Below are 21,391 nucleotides of genomic sequence, written 5' to 3' on the forward strand. Positions count from 1 at the left end.
AATGAACAGGTTGAAATTACAAGGAAGCAGATTTAGGCTAGATATAGGGAGAATTTCCTAACTGTAAGAGCTGTCCGACAGCAGAGCAGTCTACCACATACAGCGACCGGCTCTCCTTTGCTGGAGGTTTTCAGACAGAGGCTGGACAGGCATTTGTCAGGAATGCTGCTGGAGCAGACTTCTGCACTGACTGCAGGGCTGAACTAGACAATCTCCAAAAGTCCCTTCCAACTAACATTCTATTTTTCTAAATAATGGCAGGAATTGCAGTATTCTGCCAACCCAGGCAGGGGTATTTAATAGGTTTCTGGGCAAAATACAAAGTGCTGGTTATAACCTATAAAGCCCTAAACTTCTTAGGCCCACAGTACTTAAGAGAGTGTCTTCTTTTGCACAATCCCCATTGTCCACTGCATTCGTCAGGGGAGGCCCGTCTGTGCCTACTTTCAAGTCGTTGGTGGCCACTCAGGGATGGGCCTTCTCAGCTGTTGCTCCGAGATTTTGGAATGCGCTTCCCGCTGACATAAGACTCTCCCCATCTCTAGAGGTTTTTAAAAGATCTTTGAAGACTCATCTTTTTAACCAGGTCTTTTAGCTTTTGTAATTTTAAACATTGTAAATTTTTCATTTTAAGCAGCTTTTTTTGAGTTTTAATTGATTTTAATGTTTGGTTTATTTGTATTGTTGTTTTATGACTGTGAACCGCCCCGAGACTTTGGTTTGGGGCGGTATATAAATGTATTAAATAAATAATAAATAAATAAACCCATCCACCCACTCCCAACAATCAAGGCATAATCAGAACCGGCTGAGTAGTACCTCCGATGCTCAGTGATGTAGTTGCAAATTCTGAAGTGCAGGCACTCTCCATGACAGCCCCCATGGCCATGCCCACCCCAACAGCCAGGGAAGCCGAGAAGTACCGGCGCTCTGTCCCTGCGTGTCTCCCCTCCACTATACCCTTGTCCCTGAGTTAGGAGAGGTCATTCATACCTAAGTTGTGGTGTTAAGAAGGTGCTGCTGGCCCACAGTTTCTGGCAGGGGCTGCTGTGACTGCTTCAGCTAACTGCAAAAGGTATCGGGGGTTGTTACGCAGCCACATGCAGTATCCCAGTCCCCGGGTTTGGTGGGGTGTGGCTACCTGCACCACTGGCACTGTGGCTTGGTACTGGCATGCCGTGTGGCCCCAAGCATGTTCCCACAGATGTAAATCCTATTGTGCTCAACAGGACTCACTTCCATGTAAGTGTGCATAAGATTAGAGTGCCAGTGAAGCAAAACAATGGATCGGGCTCTATTTCTCTCTGACATTAATCATTGAGCGCATCATGCTAGATAGATTGCAGTACAATTTGATGTTCATAATTTGAATAAAGCTTCTCATTATGGTTATTCCAGTTCAGTAACTAGTGTTGTTGGTGCTTTAGGAAAATATTTCCCCTTTGCATATTGTTACTTCCTATGGCATGATCTGAAGGGAAATAATGGAGTAACTCTGCAAAAGCTAAGAGAGTTTGAGTCAGGTGTGTGCTTGGATAGAACCCTGTGTATGCCATCTTGAGCTCCATGAGAGAAAGGTGGGCTAGAAATGAAGTCTACTTGCAGCAAGCTACAAGATAAAGACAATATATTTTCCTCAGTATGATACATATACAGTATATCTATATATCTCTATATACAGGTGAAACTCGGAAAATTAGAATATCGTGCAAAAGTCCATTAATTTCAGTAATGCAAATTAAAAGGTAAAAAAACTGATATATGAGACAGATGCATTACATGCAAAGCGAGATAAGTCAAGCCTTAATTTGTTATAATTGTGATGATCATGGCATACAGCTCATGAAAACCCCAAATCCACAATTTCAGAAAATTAGAATATTACATGGAACCAAGAAGACAAGGATTGAAGAATAGAACAATATCGGCCCTCTGAAAAGTATAGAGTGTACTGTGCTTGATTGGCCAGCAAACTCGCCTGACCTGACCCCATAGAGAATCTATGGGGCATTGCCAAGAGAAGGATGAGAGACATGAGACCAAACAATGCAGAAGAGCTGAAGGCCGCTAATGAAGCATCCTGGTCTTCCATAACACCTCATCAGTGCCACAGGCTGATAGCATCCATGCCACGCCGCATTGAGGCAGTAATTGCTGCAAAAGGGGCCCAAACCAAGTACTGAATACATATGCATGCTTATACTTTTCAGAGGTCCGATATTGTTCTATTCTTCAATCCTTGTCTTCTTGGTTCCATGTAATATTCTAATATTCTGAGATTGTGGATTTGGGGTTTTCATGAGCTGTACGCCATGATCATCACAATTATAACAAATTAAGGCTTGACTTATCTCGCTTTGCATGTAATGCATCTGTATCATATATCAGTTTCACCTTTTAATTTGCATTACTGAAATTAATGGACTTTTGCACGATATTCTAATTTTCCGAGTTTCACCTGTATGGTAACATATATTAAAATATTATGTATATATATGGTAACAAAACTGCCCAGAGATGCAAGTTTTGGGCTGTACAGAAATATATTAAATAATAAATAAATAATGGGTCAATATCTATATTATCATATATACATGTTTCAATTGAATTTTTGCTTATGATACACACGGTTATTTGATCAAATTCAGAGATTATTTCATACTGAAGTACTTAATGTTCAGTTCAGGAGCACCGTAGCCAGATTCCTTTTAAAGGAATGAAATACTACTTTGAGGTTCTCTAGCATACTTTTGTAAGTACAAGCAGAGAATATAGTGATCTTCACTATTTTTAAAGCGGGGGCTACTTTGGCAAAAAACTTTGAATGTGAAAACCATTTTCCGCTGTGCTAAACTCCACACAGTACTGAACTTTTCTCAGTAATGGGAGAGGGCCCTTTAAGAGAATTGGAGACCGCTCTTAAGAGCTCTATGTGAGAAACACTGCTTTGGAAGGATTACAAATGCCAGTGCTCTGTGCACGCCTTCCAAGATGGTGCAGGGGCTAAGAGGGCTCAATTTCCCTCAAAGAAGACCCCCCACCCAACCACTCAGTGCTGGGCAAAGCACAGCATTTTACAAGGGGAACAGTCACCCGGGGGACTATGCAAAGACTAGTATTCAGCTTTGGCGGAAGCTTTATAGAGGCCCAGCAATAAACAATGAGTCAGGGAGCCACACTTAGTTTTGATGGAGGCTGCCACTGGCCCATAGGCCTTACAACAAAGAATGCTGTGCAACAAGACTGTGTAGGATTCCCTAAATATTGTAATACTGTAGTCATACCTTTAAACTGTAAATAACAATCCAGTATGTTGTTTCTGTAATGGACTTTGTTTATTGGAATTTCTATCCTGCCTTTCTATTACAAAGAGACTCAAAGCAGGTTACAATATCTAACTCAACCAACCAACCAACCCAAATCAAATATAAATCCATTTAAATCTTAACAGAAGAGATACAAAACAGAAGAGAGGTGGCAACTTTAATACTGAGGAACAGCAAAAACAATCAAACAGAAGACAGTGTCCAATCCAGGTGAAGTTGAGCCCGTGAGGGAGTTACAGGGCATAGGTCAGGCAATTATCTGGAGGGGAGAACAAGAGCAAGAGCTAGAGCAATGGACTGGCTGGCTGAGACTGCAGGTCCAGATCAAGAATGGTTAGAATCTACAGAAGCCCAGGAGGTCAATATTGAACTAGATGGATCAATGGTTGGTGGTTTCCTCTGTAATCTAAAAGGGCTCCTTTACTACCAGGTTCTTGCTAGAAAAAGCTGTTTTCTGACTCGGTATAAGGCAGCTTCCTGTGTTCCTATGTAATCTTTTCCCTGCACTTCTATATGAAGTGTGTTGGTTGCCAGGCATGCAAATAGATCTGAGATGAATGTGAAGACTAAAGTAAAGTAGGGATGTGCATGGAACTGGCGACTGCTGGTTTGAAGGTGGGGTGTGTGTGATAGCTTTAAGGAGAGGGTACTCTTACCTTCCTGCCCACCCTGCCGCCATGTTTCCCCCACCGGCGCTGTGCTTTAAAATGTTCCCGCAGGGTGGCAGCATACCTCCCTGCCGCCCAGCTGCATGGTGGCCCGGAAGTACCCAGTGTGTGTGTGTGTGAAGTGCGTGTGCAAGCATGACATCTTGGTGGCACTTCCGGTCCACCAAGCACTGAGGCGCCAAGGAGGTACGCTACTGCCCTGCGGGACTGTTTTAAACCATAGCGCCAGCGGGGGAAACACCGGGGGGGGGGGGGAGAAGAGCACTCTTCTTGGTCCTTAAAGCTATCCCCTGCCCCCACCTTCGAGCTGGCCAAACCAGCGGACTTTTGAACCAGTTCAGAGGTCCATAAAAGGGCCTCTGAACTGGTTCACACACATCCCTAAAGTAAAGCGTGCTGATTTCAAAAGGTACTGATATGTCCTTACCACTAGTGGAAAGCAATGCTGTACCCTTATGCAGATCTTATGGAGAAGGGGCACAAGCGTGGGGGGTGGGGCTCTCTCCTTGGTGAAAGGTTATCAGTCCCCCAAACATACGTCATTGCCCTTCCATCCTCCATACCTTTCAGACAATACCTCTTCTATCCAAACTGGAAAGTGGTTCAGGAGAAGGCAGATTCACAGAGGTGTATGACACTACAGGTGATTTCTGGGGTAGAAAGCATAAGGTACTGCTGTCTGCAAGATGGGTGAATTACTGGTACTTTTGCTATGGCTGATTACATTATGAAAGCTTGGCTAGGCACAGATGAAGTAATCAAAAGAAGCATTGGGAGCAGGTATCTTCATTTTTGCAAAAAATGAAGGATTTCTCTTAGGATAAAGGGCACTGAGGAGAACTCTTTTTCAGATGATGTTTGGTGACACCTACAAACCCAAAATAAAAAATAAAATAAAAATGGAGCGTACATTAGAAACTTACCATAGCCTCAAACACATCACAGAAGCCACACGGTAAGTGGGACACTCCTTGAATATCTTCTGTAGTTCTGGGCTACAGGAAACTGCTGCTTTGCTGTGGCTCAGAAAGTATACTGTCTGTGTGCATGTGAAATTGTCTCTCTCTCTGCTAACTGAGAATAAAGCTTCATCTATTTATTTATTATTTATTAATTTGTTTGATTTATATACTGCCCTGCCAAAATGGCTCAGGGCGGTTTACAATTAAAACAAACCTATTTAAATCTATCTGATTTAAATACTCTAATACAGTGGTTCCCAAACCAGGAGCCTCCAGATGTTGCTGAACTACAACTCCCATCAGCCCCAGCTACTATGGCTAGGGATGATGGGAGCTGTAGTTCAGCAACATCTGGAGGCTCCCAGTTTGGGAACCGCTGCTCTAATCCATGAATGTGTATGTGCTACAACAAATCCATTGGTTTCTAAGGTGCCACAAAACTCTTTGGGTTTCATGGTTAGCCACCCTACAATGCCCTTTGCTGGATTTGCTCACAAACCAGAAAAGTTTGTCACAGCATGAAGATAAGCGTTATCACAGATATTCATAACATCAACTCTTAATATCTGCAGATGAAGCTGCTGTTAAAGGCACAGAAGCAGAGATCTGTAAAAATATTGGTGCTCAGCTTTCACACTCATTAGCATATCATTTCTTTTTTCAATTAAAAAAAATTAAATTTGAAAAAAAATGCAAGAAAGGGAACCGGAACTGCCCTGTGTAAGCCAGGCCTCTACACCCACCATCTTTGTCCCACACCCAGTAGCCCTGGAAAAGGCCCATTTCACAGACTTACCATCTCCCATCGAAAACCTTTTATCAGCCTGAGAGACAGTTCGGGAGGATGTTCTGCTGTCCAGAACATGGTCAGGTTTAACAGTTGCTCTCTGGTCTTGAAGGGTAAATTTATTTGTATGTGGATCAGTAATAACCTTAACCATTTTTCTTTTCATAGCTGGAGAACTGGACTCTTCTTTCCTCACTTCAAATGGCAAAGTATCTAAAGAGAGCATGAGATATGGAATTGCACAGAGGCATGGTCAAAACCACTACACAAAGTGACCAGCGCCTATTATATTATGTTACTGTATTCATGTTTTGTGAGGGAGGGGGAAAAAGAAATTTTACAGGAGTTAACCCTAATAAGTTATTATTAATGTATCACTTCAACTAAAAGGTTTTTAAACTATTAAAGTGATTTAATATGGGGATCTGTATGGACTTTTGGGAACAGTTTGGTCTAAATTTGGATGGAACCAGTTCAGTTTAACTGATCACCTGGGCCGGTCGTTTCAATGAACCAGCTTGAACTGTTTGGAAGTGGTTCACAATCAAACTGCTCGAACTGGTCCAGTTTGTGGTGATCTAGTTCACGAGCAAACTGGTTCTGCACATCTAATGGTTTTAATATAATATATTTAATATAATAGAAAAGGAATAAGATTGTTGCCTGTCTGCAAATGGTTCACATCTAAGAAGAAACACAAGGAAAACACCAACAACAGTCATTATTGTCTTGTTCTGTAATATCAGATTTTAGAGAGATATTTGTGTTAGCAATAATCAAAGCACTACCAAATGGTAGTTTCAGGCCCTGATCCTGATGCTGTGTGGGGGGGGGGGGCTAGTGAGCCACCACTTTAAAAGGTTCCTCTTCTTGGCTAGTTAGTGGGGGAGCACTCAAGAAGTAGAGATGTAAAGTGTTACAAAGTAGATTCATTCAGAATCATGCACAGAGCCACGAAGTGTACTGAACACAGTGTTACAAATTATTATGTGTGACTCAAACTCAATGCTGAGACTTGCAAAGCACAAGCTGGCTGGTTCAAGAAAGTGAGCCTGGCTATGTTATGGTAACTCTGGTGGAAAGTGTCTGGCTCTGACTGTTTAGAATCTCAACAGCCTCTCCACAGGCTGGGAATGCTGAAGTGGCTTGAAGAGCTGGCCCAAGCCTTGCCATTCCTCACTTTCAGATCACCCACCCACAAGGCAGGGGAAAGCCTTCAACAGTCAAAGGAATGGCTCATTATTGGTGGAGGGAAGGAACAGTTACAGGTGAGACTCGGAAAATTAGAATATCGTGCAAAAGTTCATTAATTTCAGTAATGCAAATTAAAAGGTGAAACTGATATATGAGACAGACGCATTACATGCAAAGCGAGATAAGTCAAGCCTTAATTTGTTATAATTGTGATGATCATGGCATACAGCTCATGAAAACCCCAAATCCACAATCCCAGAAAATTAGAATATTACATGGAACCAAGAAGACAAGGATTGTAGAATAGAACAATATCGGCCCTCTGAAAAGTATACAGTGTACTGTGCTTGATTGGCCAGCAAACTCGCCTGACCTGACCCCATAGAGAATCTATGGGGCATTGCCAAGAGAAGGATGAGAGACATGAGACCAAACAATGCAGAAGAGCTGAAGGCCGCTAATGAAGCATCCTGGTCTTCCATAACACCTCATCAGTGCCACAGGCTGATAGCATCCATGCCACGCCGCATTGAGGCAGTAATTGCTGCAAAAGGGGCCCAAACCAAGTACTGAATACATATGCATGCTTATACTTTTCAGAGGTCCGATATTGTTCTATTCTTCAATCCTTGTCTTCTTGGTTCCATGTAATATTCTAATTTTCTGGGATTGTGGATTTGGGGTTTTCATGAGCTGTACGCCATGATCATCACAATTATAACAAATTAAGGCTTGACTTATCTCGCTTTGCATGTAATGCGTCTGTCTCATATATCAGTTTCACCTTTTAATTTGCATTACTGAAATTAATGGACTTTTGCACGATATTCTAATTTTCCGAGTTTCACCTGTATGTCATGGTCTCTCGGCTAGCTCAGCTTTTTTTTTTTAAACTAGAAGAATATTGTTTTGGGAGAAACAGGGAAGATCTGCAGGTTGAGTTAACTGCTTCTCCCCCTACATTTTCATTCTAAGGTGTAGTGTAGTTCCACCCTTACTTTGTTTATCAGGCAGTTTATCACAAACCTTGTAAATATTGTTAGGAAAAGTACAATTCTTTTGTAAGTTGATCACTGTGATGGCTGAGACAAGATGTTCCTGAAAAGCTGTTATCACCGTCAAAGTAGCCACTAGAGATGTGCACAGAACTAGTTCAGCACTCCTTTTCTGGAGTGCAGAACCGGTCCGATCAGCTGGAAAAGTACACATTTGGAAGAGATCAGAGATTGCCACCTAGACCAAACTAACCAAGGAAAGATCCATGATAAATACATGTGGTTTTTGTTTGTTTTGTTTTTAACAGCATAACTCTTAACATCCACCAGTATATAGAAAACAGCACATCCTCAGCCCAGCCAAAGTCATGTACAACAAAGTATGTTTGGCTACAGGCCTCAAGTAACAAGTAGGCAATAATTTTAGCAGGTCTTGTGGTAATGAGCATGAATTGTCCCCTCTGCTAAGCAAGGTCTACCCTGGTTTGCATTTGAATGGGAGACTACCTGTGAGCACTGTAAGATGTTCCCCTTAGGGAATGGGGCTGCTCTGGGAAGAGTATTTGCATACTTGCATGCAGAAGGTTTCAAGTTCCCTCCCTGGCACCTCCAGATAGGGACTGAGAAAGACTCCTGCCTGTAACCTTGGAGAAGCTGCTGCCAGTCTGTGGAGACAATACTGAGCTAGATAGATCAGTGGTCTGAATCAGTATAAGAAAATAAATAAAGCGTAGTGGGATCTATGAAATCAAACCTACAAGAAACAAAGAGATCCCCCACCAAATTGTCCATTAACCACATAACCAAGCACAACTTTGTCCAATAGATCTATAGTAGAAATTTATAAATGGTATCAAAGAAACAATTGCATGGTGTGAGAGGAATGATAGTGTGGAAACTGATGTGAAGCATAAATGTGTGGACTTATTCGTTTAAGCATCACATCAATTTCCAGACTATGGACTTTATGAATCCCGCCCACAGCATACAATTGTTTCACTGATACAATTTTCCAATTGTTTTGTCTTGTCTTAGATGGAATATAATTTCTGATTTAGATTGGACAAAGTTGTGCTTGTTTTTTCATCACATAGTTAGTGGACAGTTTGGTGAGGGATCTCTTTGTTCCTTATTGGTCTGAATCAGTCTAAGGCAGCTTCCTATGTTCCTAACATTGCAGTGCACTTGGGAATATGCATCTCCATCAACTATGCCAGCGATGTAGACACTGGCTTGGATCAAATGCCCATCTGTATCCAATTGCGCATCACAAGGTGGATGCATATCCAGATGTACATCTACCTCCACATACAATTTGTGCCCAGAAAAATGTATGCACATCATCCTTGCTGATTGGGATGCATGCATTTTCTATTTTTTATTAATTAATTGATACAGTAACATAGTCTGTATTATAAAACTGTATCTCTGGAAAAACTCATGAAACCAGTTTCAAGATCAGCAGAACTTGTGCACATCATCCTTGCTGACTGAGATGCATGCATTTTCTATCTTTTGATTCTTATAGTAACAATGTCTACATTTTTTTAAGTGTCTGTGAAAAAACTTACCTTTGCTACTTGTTGCTGTTCCAGAATCCACTAGAGATTCCCACTGGCCTCTATCAATTTCAGACAGAGTGTCTAGAGAGGAGCAAAAATAACAAGTTTTTTAAAAAAATCCAAACAGTTGTGCAATTATAGTAGTACTAGAACAGCCTGCTTCAGAAGCAGGTAAGTCATACAGACACCTGAATGATCACAGCTACCTTGAAAATATAGAATCTAAGAATCATCAGGGCTCTTGCAGAATCCCGAGAACCATTGTGCTCCCCACTTTTAGAAGTTAGGCTTCTGACAACCAGAGAAAGGACCACAAAAAGACACCCAGTTGTGGAATAATACATATTTGTCCACTGTCCACTACCAAAGTCTCTAGGCAGTTTACGGCAATAAAGCCAAGAAATTATAACATATAAAAAGATCAAATTAAAATACTCATAAATACTACCAGATATCTAAAAAGCTTGGCTGTGTTTGTTTATTTAACATATTTATTTATTTAAAACCCACCACAAAGAAAGTTCATCTGATACCACGACCAATAACTTTTAGATGTTCTGCCAGACAGCCCGATTTCAGGGTAGCCTAGAGAGCACCCTTCTATGTGATTGTGCTAACTATATGGGACTGTGGGACCATGGTCTCCATTTTAGAAGCTGCAGCTCATGGGCTCATAAACTTTTCACCTGCCTGGGTTTAGCAAGACCCACAGCTGGTTGCTCAGCATGAGCAAAGCGTGGGACAACATGCCCCATGGTCAGAATAGTGAAGACTGAATGCCCCCGCCCCTCTCTGTTTCACAAGAGAAGGCAAGAGCCAACAAGCAGACTCCATTGATCAAGGGAAGAAATCCTCCCTTTTATGAGAGATAACAGTAGAGCACTTCTTGGGAGTCACACAGATAAGTGGTGCATTTCCTGACCCATTCTGAATTAACAATTTAGCTGGCAAGGACTCAGGGAAATGAGCACATCAAAACTGGAGATGTGTAATCTTGTGTACCTAGGGTCATTCTGTTCTCTAGATCGTCAATTCAGCATGGCTCCATTCAACATGCACAATCCAGCTCTATAACTTTATCTTTGCCTTTGTTGGGCAAAATCCACTTATGCCTGGATTTTAGAGTTAAAGACGCCTCTTCGTCTTTCCCAAACCCCAAACTTGCTCAAATTTGATACTCTAGCCAAACTAACTCCCCATTCTAAGCCAAAAGCACAGTCGGAGTGTCTAGCCAGCACCCTGGGGCAGTTCTGGCAACAGATGTTAGGCCAAGTCCACCCTGTGGGCCTGAGCTTTTAACACCAACTATTATAAACTGAGTGGAATCACTTTTAATGAGAAACATCCAGACCAAATTAGTCACGACAAAGACCTATTGAAATTAATGGGACTTAAATTAGTAATGACTAATTTATTCCATTGATTTAAGTGGCATTCAGTCATGACTAACTAGTCTGGATGTGGTCCACTGGCATTAACTTCTGTTAGAATTATGTAATTGGATGTGCATATGTTGAGTTTATTGTTGCTATTTTTATTGCTTTAATTTGAAAATGAAGATGTATGTCACCTTGAGGGTTCTTATGGTGGAAAGTTGGGATAAAAAGCTTTAGATACAATACCAAGCAAAGCCAGACTATGAATAATAAGTGTCTATAAATACGTATGCGCAAAGGTGCCTTTCTCTCTCTAGTAAGAAATCACAACTCAGTGCCATACACATAGGATTTTCAGAAGGTCTTCCAGATATGCTTAAGTCTCAACACATCTTTGATCAGAAATTATACAACAGATGCATATTCAGAGGTCACCTGCTAAGTTCATACCTTCACATTTTTGCAGCGTTTCGGCTACTGCAATATTTTTTCTAATCAAAGAATCAAGGCTTTGTTCCAGTTCAGAAGAAGTCTTCATTGATCCCTCAAATTTCCTCTTCTTGAACCTAAAATGAGGGGAAACCAATCTGGTTGCACATCACTTGGACACTGATCACAGGGTTTTCAACTTTTACTGAAGCTATTCCTGGAAATTCCCCCCACCTCTTGCCTAATGTTTTTTAGCCTACTTTCTAGTAGGCTTATGAGATCTGGCATTTCGTGTGTGCGTCCATCCATGTGTCCCCCCATATCAACTTCACAATGTCTGGATCAATATGACCCAAATTGTTCAGTTGTAGGGACACATAAGGACAGCTCAATGGCATTGTTTGTGATGATGTCATCCACCCCAATTCAAGATGGCGGATGCGTTAACATTTGAGGCACAAGTGGGCTAACTTGTGGACCAGTTAACCGATTTGAACCAAATTTGCTACAACTATAGGGACATAGGGATGCCCAATGGCATTGTTTCTGATGATGTCATCCATCCTGATTCAAGATGGCAGATGCATAAACATTTGAGGCGCAAGTGGGCTAACCTGTGGACCGTGTAACTGATTTGAACCAAATTTTGTATAGTTGTAGTGAGTGACACATAGGGATAGTACAATGGTCAGGTTTGTAATGATATCATCCACCCTGATCCAAGATGGCAGACCCATAAATGTTTGAGGCGCAAGGGGGCTAACTTGTGGGCCACCTAACCAGTTTGAACCAAATTTGCTACAGGTGTACACATAGGGATAGTTCAAGGGTTTAGTTTGTAATTATGTCATCCACCCTGATTCAAGATGGCGGACACATGAACGCTTGAGATGCAAGTGAGAACCAATTTGGATCAAATTTGGTACAGATGTAGGAACACATAGGGGTACCTCAAACACATAGTTTGTGATGATGTCATCCACCTCAATTCAAGATGGTGGATGCATGAACGTTTGGGGCACAAGTGAGCTGTGAACTGCTTAACCAATTTGGACCAAATTTAGTCCAGTTGTAGGGATAGTGAAAGGAAAGTAGGCAGATTAGTTCTTACTAGAACAACCTGTTATAATATCAAGCTATTAAAAGCTCCAAGATTGCTTTCAGTAGTTACCTGATGATTAATGCTCCAGGCCAGTCCTGGAGGATCGGCAATCCTAACTGATCAAGTGGAAAATACTCATGCAATTGGCCCTACCCATGTGGCCATCTGCAGATGCATGGAAAGGAGCCAATAGTCCCGCACAACCAGCTGAGAAGGGTATATGTTCCCTATTGTTATCCTCCTTTCACAACATCTTTACACCATTCAGCTTTATAATTCCCCATGTCTTGTTTCCCCACATAGTGCACCAGCAGATGAGGAAAGCAAATACCTTGTCAAAGTGCTTTTTACATCCTAGAAGAGAAAGGAGGAAAAGGCAGTTCAGCATCACATAATACATTCAGCCCTACACCTATAGACATTTGAAGCAACTCCTTCATTAGTTATTATTAACAATTTGAAGCCAATGTGATCCATTTGTGAAATTAGATTCTGAGGGGCTACCCTTGTAGGATTTCTATAAGGATGAGCCAGATAGTGTGCAAAGCACTATATACATCACCAATATAAGTTGCCTAATAAAAATGTTTACAAATTGTGGTGATATTTTGTACAGGGGTGAGAAGAACCTTCAGGGTGGAGGGAAATTGTGGTGTTTTTTTTCCAGTGAGTGAAGATGCTTTGAAATAGGAGTTGCTGCTCTTCTGGTAAACAGGGTTTGTAAGCTTTTTAAAAATTTTTTTAAATCCTGCAACAATATCTAAGAAAAGGCAGCAGTGGGACAAAACAAAATACATGGACTTTAAAAAGGTCCCACCACCAAATCAAACGAAAGGTGCATCTAGTCCAGCATCCTATTTCCAGCACTGGTCAGCCATATGCTTCTGGGAAGCCCACAAATAGGACGCAAATTTATGATAAATTAATTATGTGTTGTGTGAAGAAGTATGCTCTTGCCTTTCTAGGACCTCCTGCAAATCTGTTGCTCTGGGTGACCTCCTCTTCTAGTATTATGAGGGAACAAAATTTCCGTCTGTCCATTTCCCCCCCACACCATGCTTAATTTTGTAAACCCTATCATGCAAATAGACCATGGGAATGAATGCCTCTGTCAAGCCACCTTTCTCCCTCTACAGGACAACTCTTAGTCTCAAGCTTCACCTTTCACTCTTGGCTTTAAGGGGCTGCTCTCAAGTACTTTGAGTCTCATGACATAATTTTTGTCCAACACAAAGAAAACAATATCAAAGTTCTAACTTGTAAAAACTCAGTTGGTGGCTGCTGGCATCTCTCTTCTGCCTCTGCAATGAGGCTGTCCAGGTGGGCTACATCCTCTGAAAACTTGCTGGTGTGTTCTTCCTGCCTCTTCACAGTTGTCATTTGCAGTGATTTCCACTCAGCCAACAACAAATGCTTCTGTTGAGTAAGTAACTGCTGGATATGCTTAAAAGCAGATGTCGTTTTCTGAATCTCAAATATTATTGTTTCCTACAGCAGATTCAAATAAGGAAATATTAGGTTACTACCCTAAAGACAGAGGGGCCTCCATTTCTCCCTGCTAATCAATGTCCAGCAACCTACCACAGACTCCTTGCTCCTTGCTGCATCCATATCTCTAAATCCAAGAAGTGTTTCTTTTTGTTGCTTCATATGCTGCAGCTGATCCTGGATTTGTTTCTGAAGAGAAGAGAGTGTTTGGGTCTTCACTTTCCAATTCCTTAATGATGAAGGAATTAAGGAACCAAATCCTCCTATGGGAGGAGAACTGGTCTTATGGTAGCAAGCATGCATTGTCCCCTTGCTAAGCAGGGTCTGCCCTGGTTTACATTTGAATGGGAGATTATATGTGAGCACTGTAATATATTCCACTTGGGGGATGGGGTCACTCTGGGAAGAGCATCTGCATGCTTGCATGAAGAAGGTTCCAAGTTCCCTCCCTGGCATCTCCTGGTTGAGGGAGACTTCTGCCTGCAACCTTGGAGAAGCTGCTGCCGGTCTGCATAGGCAGTACTGAATTAGATGGACCAATGGTCTGACTCGGTATAAGGCAGGTATAAGGCAGACTCAGTATAAAGCAGCCCATCCCGGTCTGATTTTCAGTAGGAGTGTGCACCGAACTGCAGAGCTGCGGTTCGGCACTGGGGTGGGGGGTTCCACTAAGGGCGGGGGGGGCTTTACTTACCCCTCCCGCCCTTTCCAGCTTTGGCGCCGTAATTATCCCCAAAAATCCGGGCGGCAGGATCCCTCGCCGCCCGCTTCTATCCACTATGAAGGCTCCTCCGCTCCTCCGTGTGTAAACAATCGGGCAGCAGGGTACTTCCCTGCCGCCCCCTTGAAGCCCCCTGCTGCTGCTGCTGAAGCCCCCTTTCACCCCCTTAAATCTTGCCCGGACCGGCCGCGCTCTCTAGAAGCGGGCGGGCGAGAGCGAGATGTCCTCCCACCCACCCCCTTCCCTGCCGTCTGTGAAAGTGTTTCAGGAAGCCTTCTGCGCATGCGCGCGCAGGAGGCTTCCTTCCTGAAACACTTTCGCAGACAGCAGGGAAGGGGGCGGGCAGGAGGACATCTCGCTGTCACCCACCCGCTTATAGAGAGCGCAGCCGGTCCGGGCGAGATTTAAGGGGGCGAAAGGGGGCTTCAGCAGCAGCAGCAGCAGGGGGCTTCAAGGGGGCGGCAGGGAAGTACCCTGCTGCCCGATTGTTTACACACGGAGGAGCGGCGGAGCCTTCGTAGTGGATAGAAGCGGGCGGCGAGGGATCCTGCCGCCCGGATTTTGGGGGATAATTACGGCGCCAAAGCTGGAAAGGGCGGGAGGGGTAAGTAAAGCCCCCCCCCCGCCCTTAGTGGAACACCCCACCCTAACCCTCCCGAACCAAAACCACCACATGTCCGGACCGGTTCGGAGGCCAGTAGAATGGTCTCCGAACCGGTCCATGCACACTCCTAATTTTCAGGCCTGTTCAAGCCTACAAAGATCAGTGCAGTGGCCATTTTGGAGGTCACCACACATGCTCAAAAGTAACACTGACATGAACTTCAGATTCCAATTAACTGTTCCCCAAGTTCCTCCTGCCACTCAGTAAATACTCAAGTAACTCAGCTACTAGCAATAGCATATCTACATAACTTATTTAAACCTGTTTAATAGCTATTCCATAGGCGAATCTAGGGTGGGGCAGCCAGGGCACGTGCCCTAGGCACCACCTGGGGGGCGCCAGTGCCATGCTGCCCCCTACCCCCTCCCCAATTCACAAATTTTTTTTTTAAATTTAAAAACATTTTTTAACCTGTAGCCCCTTCAGAGAGCTTCCTAAAGGCCACGGGGGGGGGGGATGCATTTGCAAGGGTTCCCCCTCCCCCCACTGGCCACTTAGATCACCGCTGCAGCCCATCCCAGTCTGATTTTCAGGCCTGTTCAAGCCTACAAAGATCTGTGCAGTGGCCATTTTGGAGGTCGCCGCACATGCTCAAAAGGCCTCTGTGAGGCCTAGGACATTGCAGGGACCATTTCAGCATGTGCGGTGGCCATTTTGAAAATTAAAAAACTGAGAGGCAAGGAATAAAATGGAAATATTCACTTGCATGCTGTTTAATTCTCTATACAGAGCTCTATCTTTATCTGCATATTTGTCAAGCAATCTGTTTATAAGGTTTGTGGGATTTCAAACTTGGAAAGTGCCTGCCTTTAACTTGTGTGATGCTTTAAAAAACAACAACAACAACAACCTGCTGTAATAATTTAAACCCAGAAATTTTGCATTTGCAATGTATTGCCATCCCTGTGTTTTGCCATGTTACCATACTGATAAATGGCTTGTCTTTTGAAACAAGTGGTTAACGTGTTGCAAATTATTCCCTTCAATTTAGCTGAGTTGTACTCGGGTTTTTATTGCCTGTTCATCCCAAGTAGATTTGCTCAAGTTTCCTTGCCTTCTAAACATTTAGAATGTCTTTTAAAAAATCAATGCAACTCCCTTTTTACTTTGAACACAATTGTTTTTAAAAGACACATTGAATAGTCATGCTGTGAAACTGGTGCCAGCGGGGGGGGGGAAGGGCAGGAGGGATAAGTGCACCCTCCTCTTAAAGGGAGACCCCCACCACCTTTGAACCGTCCCGCCGCACTTCTGTACACATCCCTAACTATGACTTCTCTAGAATAATCTTCCCCCTCTTTTTTTTTTTTTTTTTTAAGAATCTCTACCATTAGGAAGGGTTCTGTGCAACTCAAAAGCTGACATACTGCTTTGTGAGCACAGTTGACCCCAGTCAGTAAGACCTGGTCAGTAGATTTTGCTGACCTCAGTAAATTATATTCCAACGGAACGTACAGTAGCCACCCATGTTTGATTTAATATAGTAGTTGTCATTCTTACCATTGATCCTTAACTTTTATGTAATCACTAATGCCATGGGATGCATAGTGCAGAACCTTAAATTCCCAATATCCTTGCCTGTTTTTTATAGGCTATATTAGATGTCAAAAACAGCAGCAGTGGGTTAGATGAAGGACTGACAAACGAGGACATTTTCATGTGAGGCTTAAAGTCTGTCATTTGCATCAGAAACCTACATTGGCCAGAATGTTCATGCATGTAACACTTGCCTCTTCTTTTCTCTCTTTTCTGTATGAACAATTGCCAGACACTACATAAATAATGCAGACAGTGCAAGAGGCTCAAAGGTAACTAATGCATCACATGTGGTGGGAGGGGGGTGGGACTCAGTAATGCCACATTTCCATGTCATTGGTTAAAGTGTCTGTGATGGCATGCAATATTTATAAATATAAATACTATGGGCAAGGTGTCAGCCACTGAATGCTGGCAATGTTGAGAAATTTTTAAGAGCAAAGTAAATGGTAATTTAATGTTGTATTTGACAAAACCTTCAGACACTGCATAGAGGTAGAAAGAGCTATTAGTGAAAGTCCCTAGCATTATTCAAATTATAGACTATGATCCAAAGGAATAATATGCATATATAGAAGATAACACATTCAGGCCTTCACTTAAGTTTCTGCTACAGTACTTCCTATTATTGAAGAGACAAGCCATTGTTCAGTTTTAAGCAAGGCTTCTCTCTTTGGCAGTGTGTACTGCAGCAGCAAAACCAACAGAGTTTTAGCTGACCTGTGGTTCTCTTCCATATACAAATAACTTTTCTGCAGATCACAACTCAGTTGTGATCTACATTCAATCACATACAATATAAACTCAGTTGTGATCTACATACAAGTCACAGAAAAGGACAAATTAATGCAAGGAATAATTTATATATGTGGCTTCTGTGATAAAATGACAACAAGCTTCATGGCATTGAGGAGCATTTTCCTTCCTACCTTGTAATCCTGAGCGGCCTCCTCCATGGGAAGTACCATATGATCTTGGTGTTCTTTAGATTTGTCACACACCACACAGATGGGCGTTTGGTCATCTTTACAAAAGAGTTTCAGGGGCTCTTGGTGCCTCTTGCACATTCTCTCTCCTCTTTCTTTTACATTCAGCATTGGTACTATTTCACCAATGTTCTTCAGCTCCCTGTTTGGCTTAAGGATTTTCTTCCTGCTAGTTTCTCTGCATCGAGGACAAGGGAAGGCCTTTTTCTTCATTAGGTCCCAGTATTTGGTGATGCAAGCATGGCAGAAGTTATGCCCACAGTGTATTGACACTGGATCACTGAAATACTCCAGGCAGATGGAGCAAGAAAGTTCTCCTTGAAGTTTTACAGCTGCCTCGTCTGAGAACATCATGAATCTCTCCAGGAAACCGAGCAGGATCTATATCATTCTGACCTGTGATCAGATCAGATAGAATGTTGCAGGCCTTGGAATGGGCGTTACCTTCTTGCCATCATCATGCCTTTTGTAATCCCCTGCCCACACCCACTGGTGGCAGTTAAGATTCACAACAGCGGAAACAAAGTTTTGAATTCTTTACTATTTTCAGCTTTGAATGGAAGCTTAGTGCATCTTACACAAAGATACAGGTCTGCACAGGCAAGGGAATTACTAAAATCACTGCATCCTGCCATCGTCTGGTTTGTTTCAACAAATTATTTATTTTCTCAACTGCTGCCCCTAGGGAATAGCGTCAGATCTGCCACGGAAGCAGGAGGAAGGACTTTTGGATGTTTGCTAAGGCAACAGAATAAAAGGAAATTAACAATGATATCTGTTACTGAGGAGTGGTGATTCATACTTCATAAGCAGGACCATATGACTGGCCCAACCCAATAGAAAGCATGAGTGATTAAGTAAGGCAGCAGAATTCAATGGGCTCAAGTGATTTTGCTGCACTGGGTGAAAGTTAATTCCCAACCAGAACCACCACATGGCATTTTGTTGGAAGGTGAAGAACAATTATGTTCTCCCCTCAAGGGGTTTTCCCTGTTAACAGATATTTCCCCTTGTTCCATAGAAATGAACATGGTGCTGGGAAGGGCAGCAATCAAGAAAAGGTGGTGGGGACATGCACATTCCCCATCCCAGACAACAAGATATGTGGCAGAGGAGGAGTTGTGCTGTTCCTTTTGGGTTTCCCGATAGCCCAGTGTTTGGGCCACTGGGATCTATTCACTTCCCATCTCAGTCACCATGTCCCTCAGTTCTTCTCCAGATTCCAGTCGCCCCAGACAGAAGTGGTCAACACCCTCATAGTTCCCTGGCCAAAAGGTCTGTTATATGCCTTTCCACCCACAGCCATCATAACCAAAGTCATCCGAAAGATGGTAGTGGAAAGGGCAAGGTTGATTCTGGTGGCCCCACATTGGCCAAGAAGACCATGGTTCTCGGAGCTAGTTCACTACGCTGGCCAACCTGCATGGCGTCTTTCTCTGCGGAGAGACCTATTATGTCAGGGCCCGCTGCAGTATCCAGATCCAGAGTGGTTCCAGCTCTGCGCGTGGATGTTGAGCGCGGAATCCTAATCATCAAGGGCTATGCAAAATCAGTTCATGACACCATCATTGCCCCCTCCGTATTCTCAACTCAGCAGTTCTATCAGACCATGACTTGGTCGGCCTTCTCCTGATGGTCGGCCCACAAACATCTGGACCTGCTGTCTGCGAGAGTGCCAGAGGTTCTGGCTTTTCTGCAAGCAGGAAGGGAGCTTCATCTTAGGGCCAATACCCTAAGAAGACAGGTCTCTACATTGGCTTCGGTGCTAAAGATTTCAGGTCTGGGATCTGCATCACTACATCCACACATTGCTTGTTTTTTGAAGGGGGCATCCAATCTGGCCCCTCCACCAGACCAGCGATTTCTGTCATGGAGTTTGAACAGGGTGCTCAATGCCTTGACCTAGGCCCCGTTCGAACTGCTGGCATCTATTACTTTGAAACTGCTCTCATTCAAAACCCTGTTTTTAGTTGCAATCACGTCAGCGTGAAAGATTTCCGAGCTTGGGGCCCTATCCGGAACCGGGTCAAGGTGCCCTCCGGTGGTAGGAAACTAGCCTGGCAAAAAAGAATTCCAGTCCTGTCTCGAGCATGCAAACTGTACAACCCAGCAATGCAACTCCTGTACGATCCAGGAGTAGTTTGCCCATGAGGAAACATGATGAGCAGTTTGCCCAGGGGAAAAAGCTGCCAGTTGGCCCATGAGGCGAACTGAGGCCATCACCTCCTCAGGCACACCTTTGAGGAGTATTTTTGGGGTCAGCAGAATGTGCCCCTGCTGCCCCAGTTGGCCTCGCACCCCCTACCTCATGGGCCCCAGCTATCACCACCCGCATAGCCCCGGCAAAACACTCTCTGGGTGTCGCCGTGTGCCCCTGGGCTCTCCATGGTGCCTCAGCAGCAACAGCATTCTCCTCCCTTTCTTCCCCTGGCTCCCTTTCCCTACAAGAATGGGAAGGAGAGCCAGTAGAAGTGAGAGTGGAGTAAAGGGGTGTGCATGAACCTGTTCAGAGGCCCTTTTACGAGATTCCCAACAGGTTCAAATGACCGGTGGTTCGACCAGTTCGAAGGCGGGGGGGGGGATGCCTTTAAGGGCGGTGGAGGGTGCTCTTATTTCTCCCACCGCATTTCCCCCATCGGCGGGGTGGCAGCATACCTCCGTGCCGCCCCATTGCCTCGTCAGACCAGAAGTATCCAACGTGAGCACAGACATCGTGTGTCGGGTACTTCCAGTCCGACAAGGCAATGGGGTGGCAAGGAGGTGCACTGTCACCCTGCCGGACCCTTTTAAAGTGCAGCACCAGCGAGGGAAACACGGTGGGAGGGGTAAGAGCACCCTCCCCTGCCCTTAAAGATATCCCCCTCATCTTTGAGCTGCCCGCCCCTGCCGGTTCCGTGCACATCCCTAGTGGAGAATGCTGCTGTCGCTGCTAGTGTCTTAAAAATGAGAGCCCACACAGCCACTCCAGTCTTGCTGAGTGCAATCTTGTTTTTAAGCCGCTGTTGACGGTGAGGCAGCATGGAGTGCCCAGGGGCATGTTGTGATGCACACTGAGCATGTCACCTGGGCTTCAGAGGTAGGGGTGGGGATAGTGAGTGATGGAGCCAGCATGGGAGGAGGGAGCAGCAATATTTGTGTCTGCCTCAGGTGCAAACAAGCTTCAGGCTGGCACTGCATCTAACACAGAGTAGTATCTACTCTGACTAGCAGTAGTTTCTTGGGTTTTAGACAGGGGTCTCTTTCCCAGCCCTACCTGGGGATTTCAGGGTTCGAACCTGGGACCTTCTAAACTCAAATAGGGATGTGCATGGAACCGGTCTGGAGGCCCTTTATGGGCCTCCGTACTGGTTCAAAGAACTGGTGGCTTTGCCAGTCTGACGCTGGGGGGGGGGGCTCTTTAAGGGACAGTGCACTTACCCCTCCCACCACATTTCCCCCACCGGCGCTCTATTATTTTCCAAAATCCATGGGGTGGCAGCGTACCTCCCTGCAGCCCCTTCCCCTGTTGCTGGCCAGAAAGGCGAAAGTATAGTCTGCGTGTGTGCCCACTGTCACGCATGTGCACACCCGCCACACACATAACACATCGCATGTG

At 44.1% G+C, this 21,391-nt stretch overlaps 1 protein-coding gene across 6 annotated transcripts; it reads right to left on the reverse strand.

The window, feature by feature from the left end:
* Nucleotides 1-3,344: 3,344 nt before the first annotated feature.
* LOC128346204 (zinc finger protein RFP-like) lies at nt 3,345-19,693 on the reverse strand. 6 transcript variants are annotated; one of them, XM_053299209.1, is made up of 9 exons: nt 17,740-19,693; nt 13,983-14,078; nt 13,659-13,889; nt 12,733-12,755; nt 11,321-11,436; nt 9,504-9,575; nt 5,753-5,956; nt 4,558-4,644; nt 3,345-3,585 (listed from the first exon to the last, which is right to left on the reverse strand). In XM_053299209.1, the coding sequence occupies exons 1-8, from the start codon at nt 18,148-18,150 to the stop codon at nt 4,598-4,600; spliced, it is 1,200 nt and encodes a 399-aa protein (XP_053155184.1). In that variant the 5' UTR covers nt 18,151-19,693; the 3' UTR covers nt 3,345-3,585; nt 4,558-4,597. The 6 variants fall into 6 exon arrangements, 4 of the variants coding, with proteins under 4 accessions (XP_053155184.1, XP_053155183.1, XP_053155185.1 ...); XR_008316840.1 differs by having other exon boundaries at nt 3,526-3,585; nt 4,572-4,862; XR_008316839.1 differs by having other exon boundaries at nt 3,535-3,585; nt 4,558-4,862.
* Between the last annotated feature and the right edge of the window lie 1,698 nt (nt 19,694-21,391).

The sequence above is a fragment of the Hemicordylus capensis genome, chromosome 2 (genome assembly GCF_027244095.1).
Source record: "Hemicordylus capensis ecotype Gifberg chromosome 2, rHemCap1.1.pri, whole genome shotgun sequence".
Taxonomy (NCBI): domain Eukaryota; kingdom Metazoa; phylum Chordata; class Lepidosauria; order Squamata; family Cordylidae; genus Hemicordylus; species Hemicordylus capensis.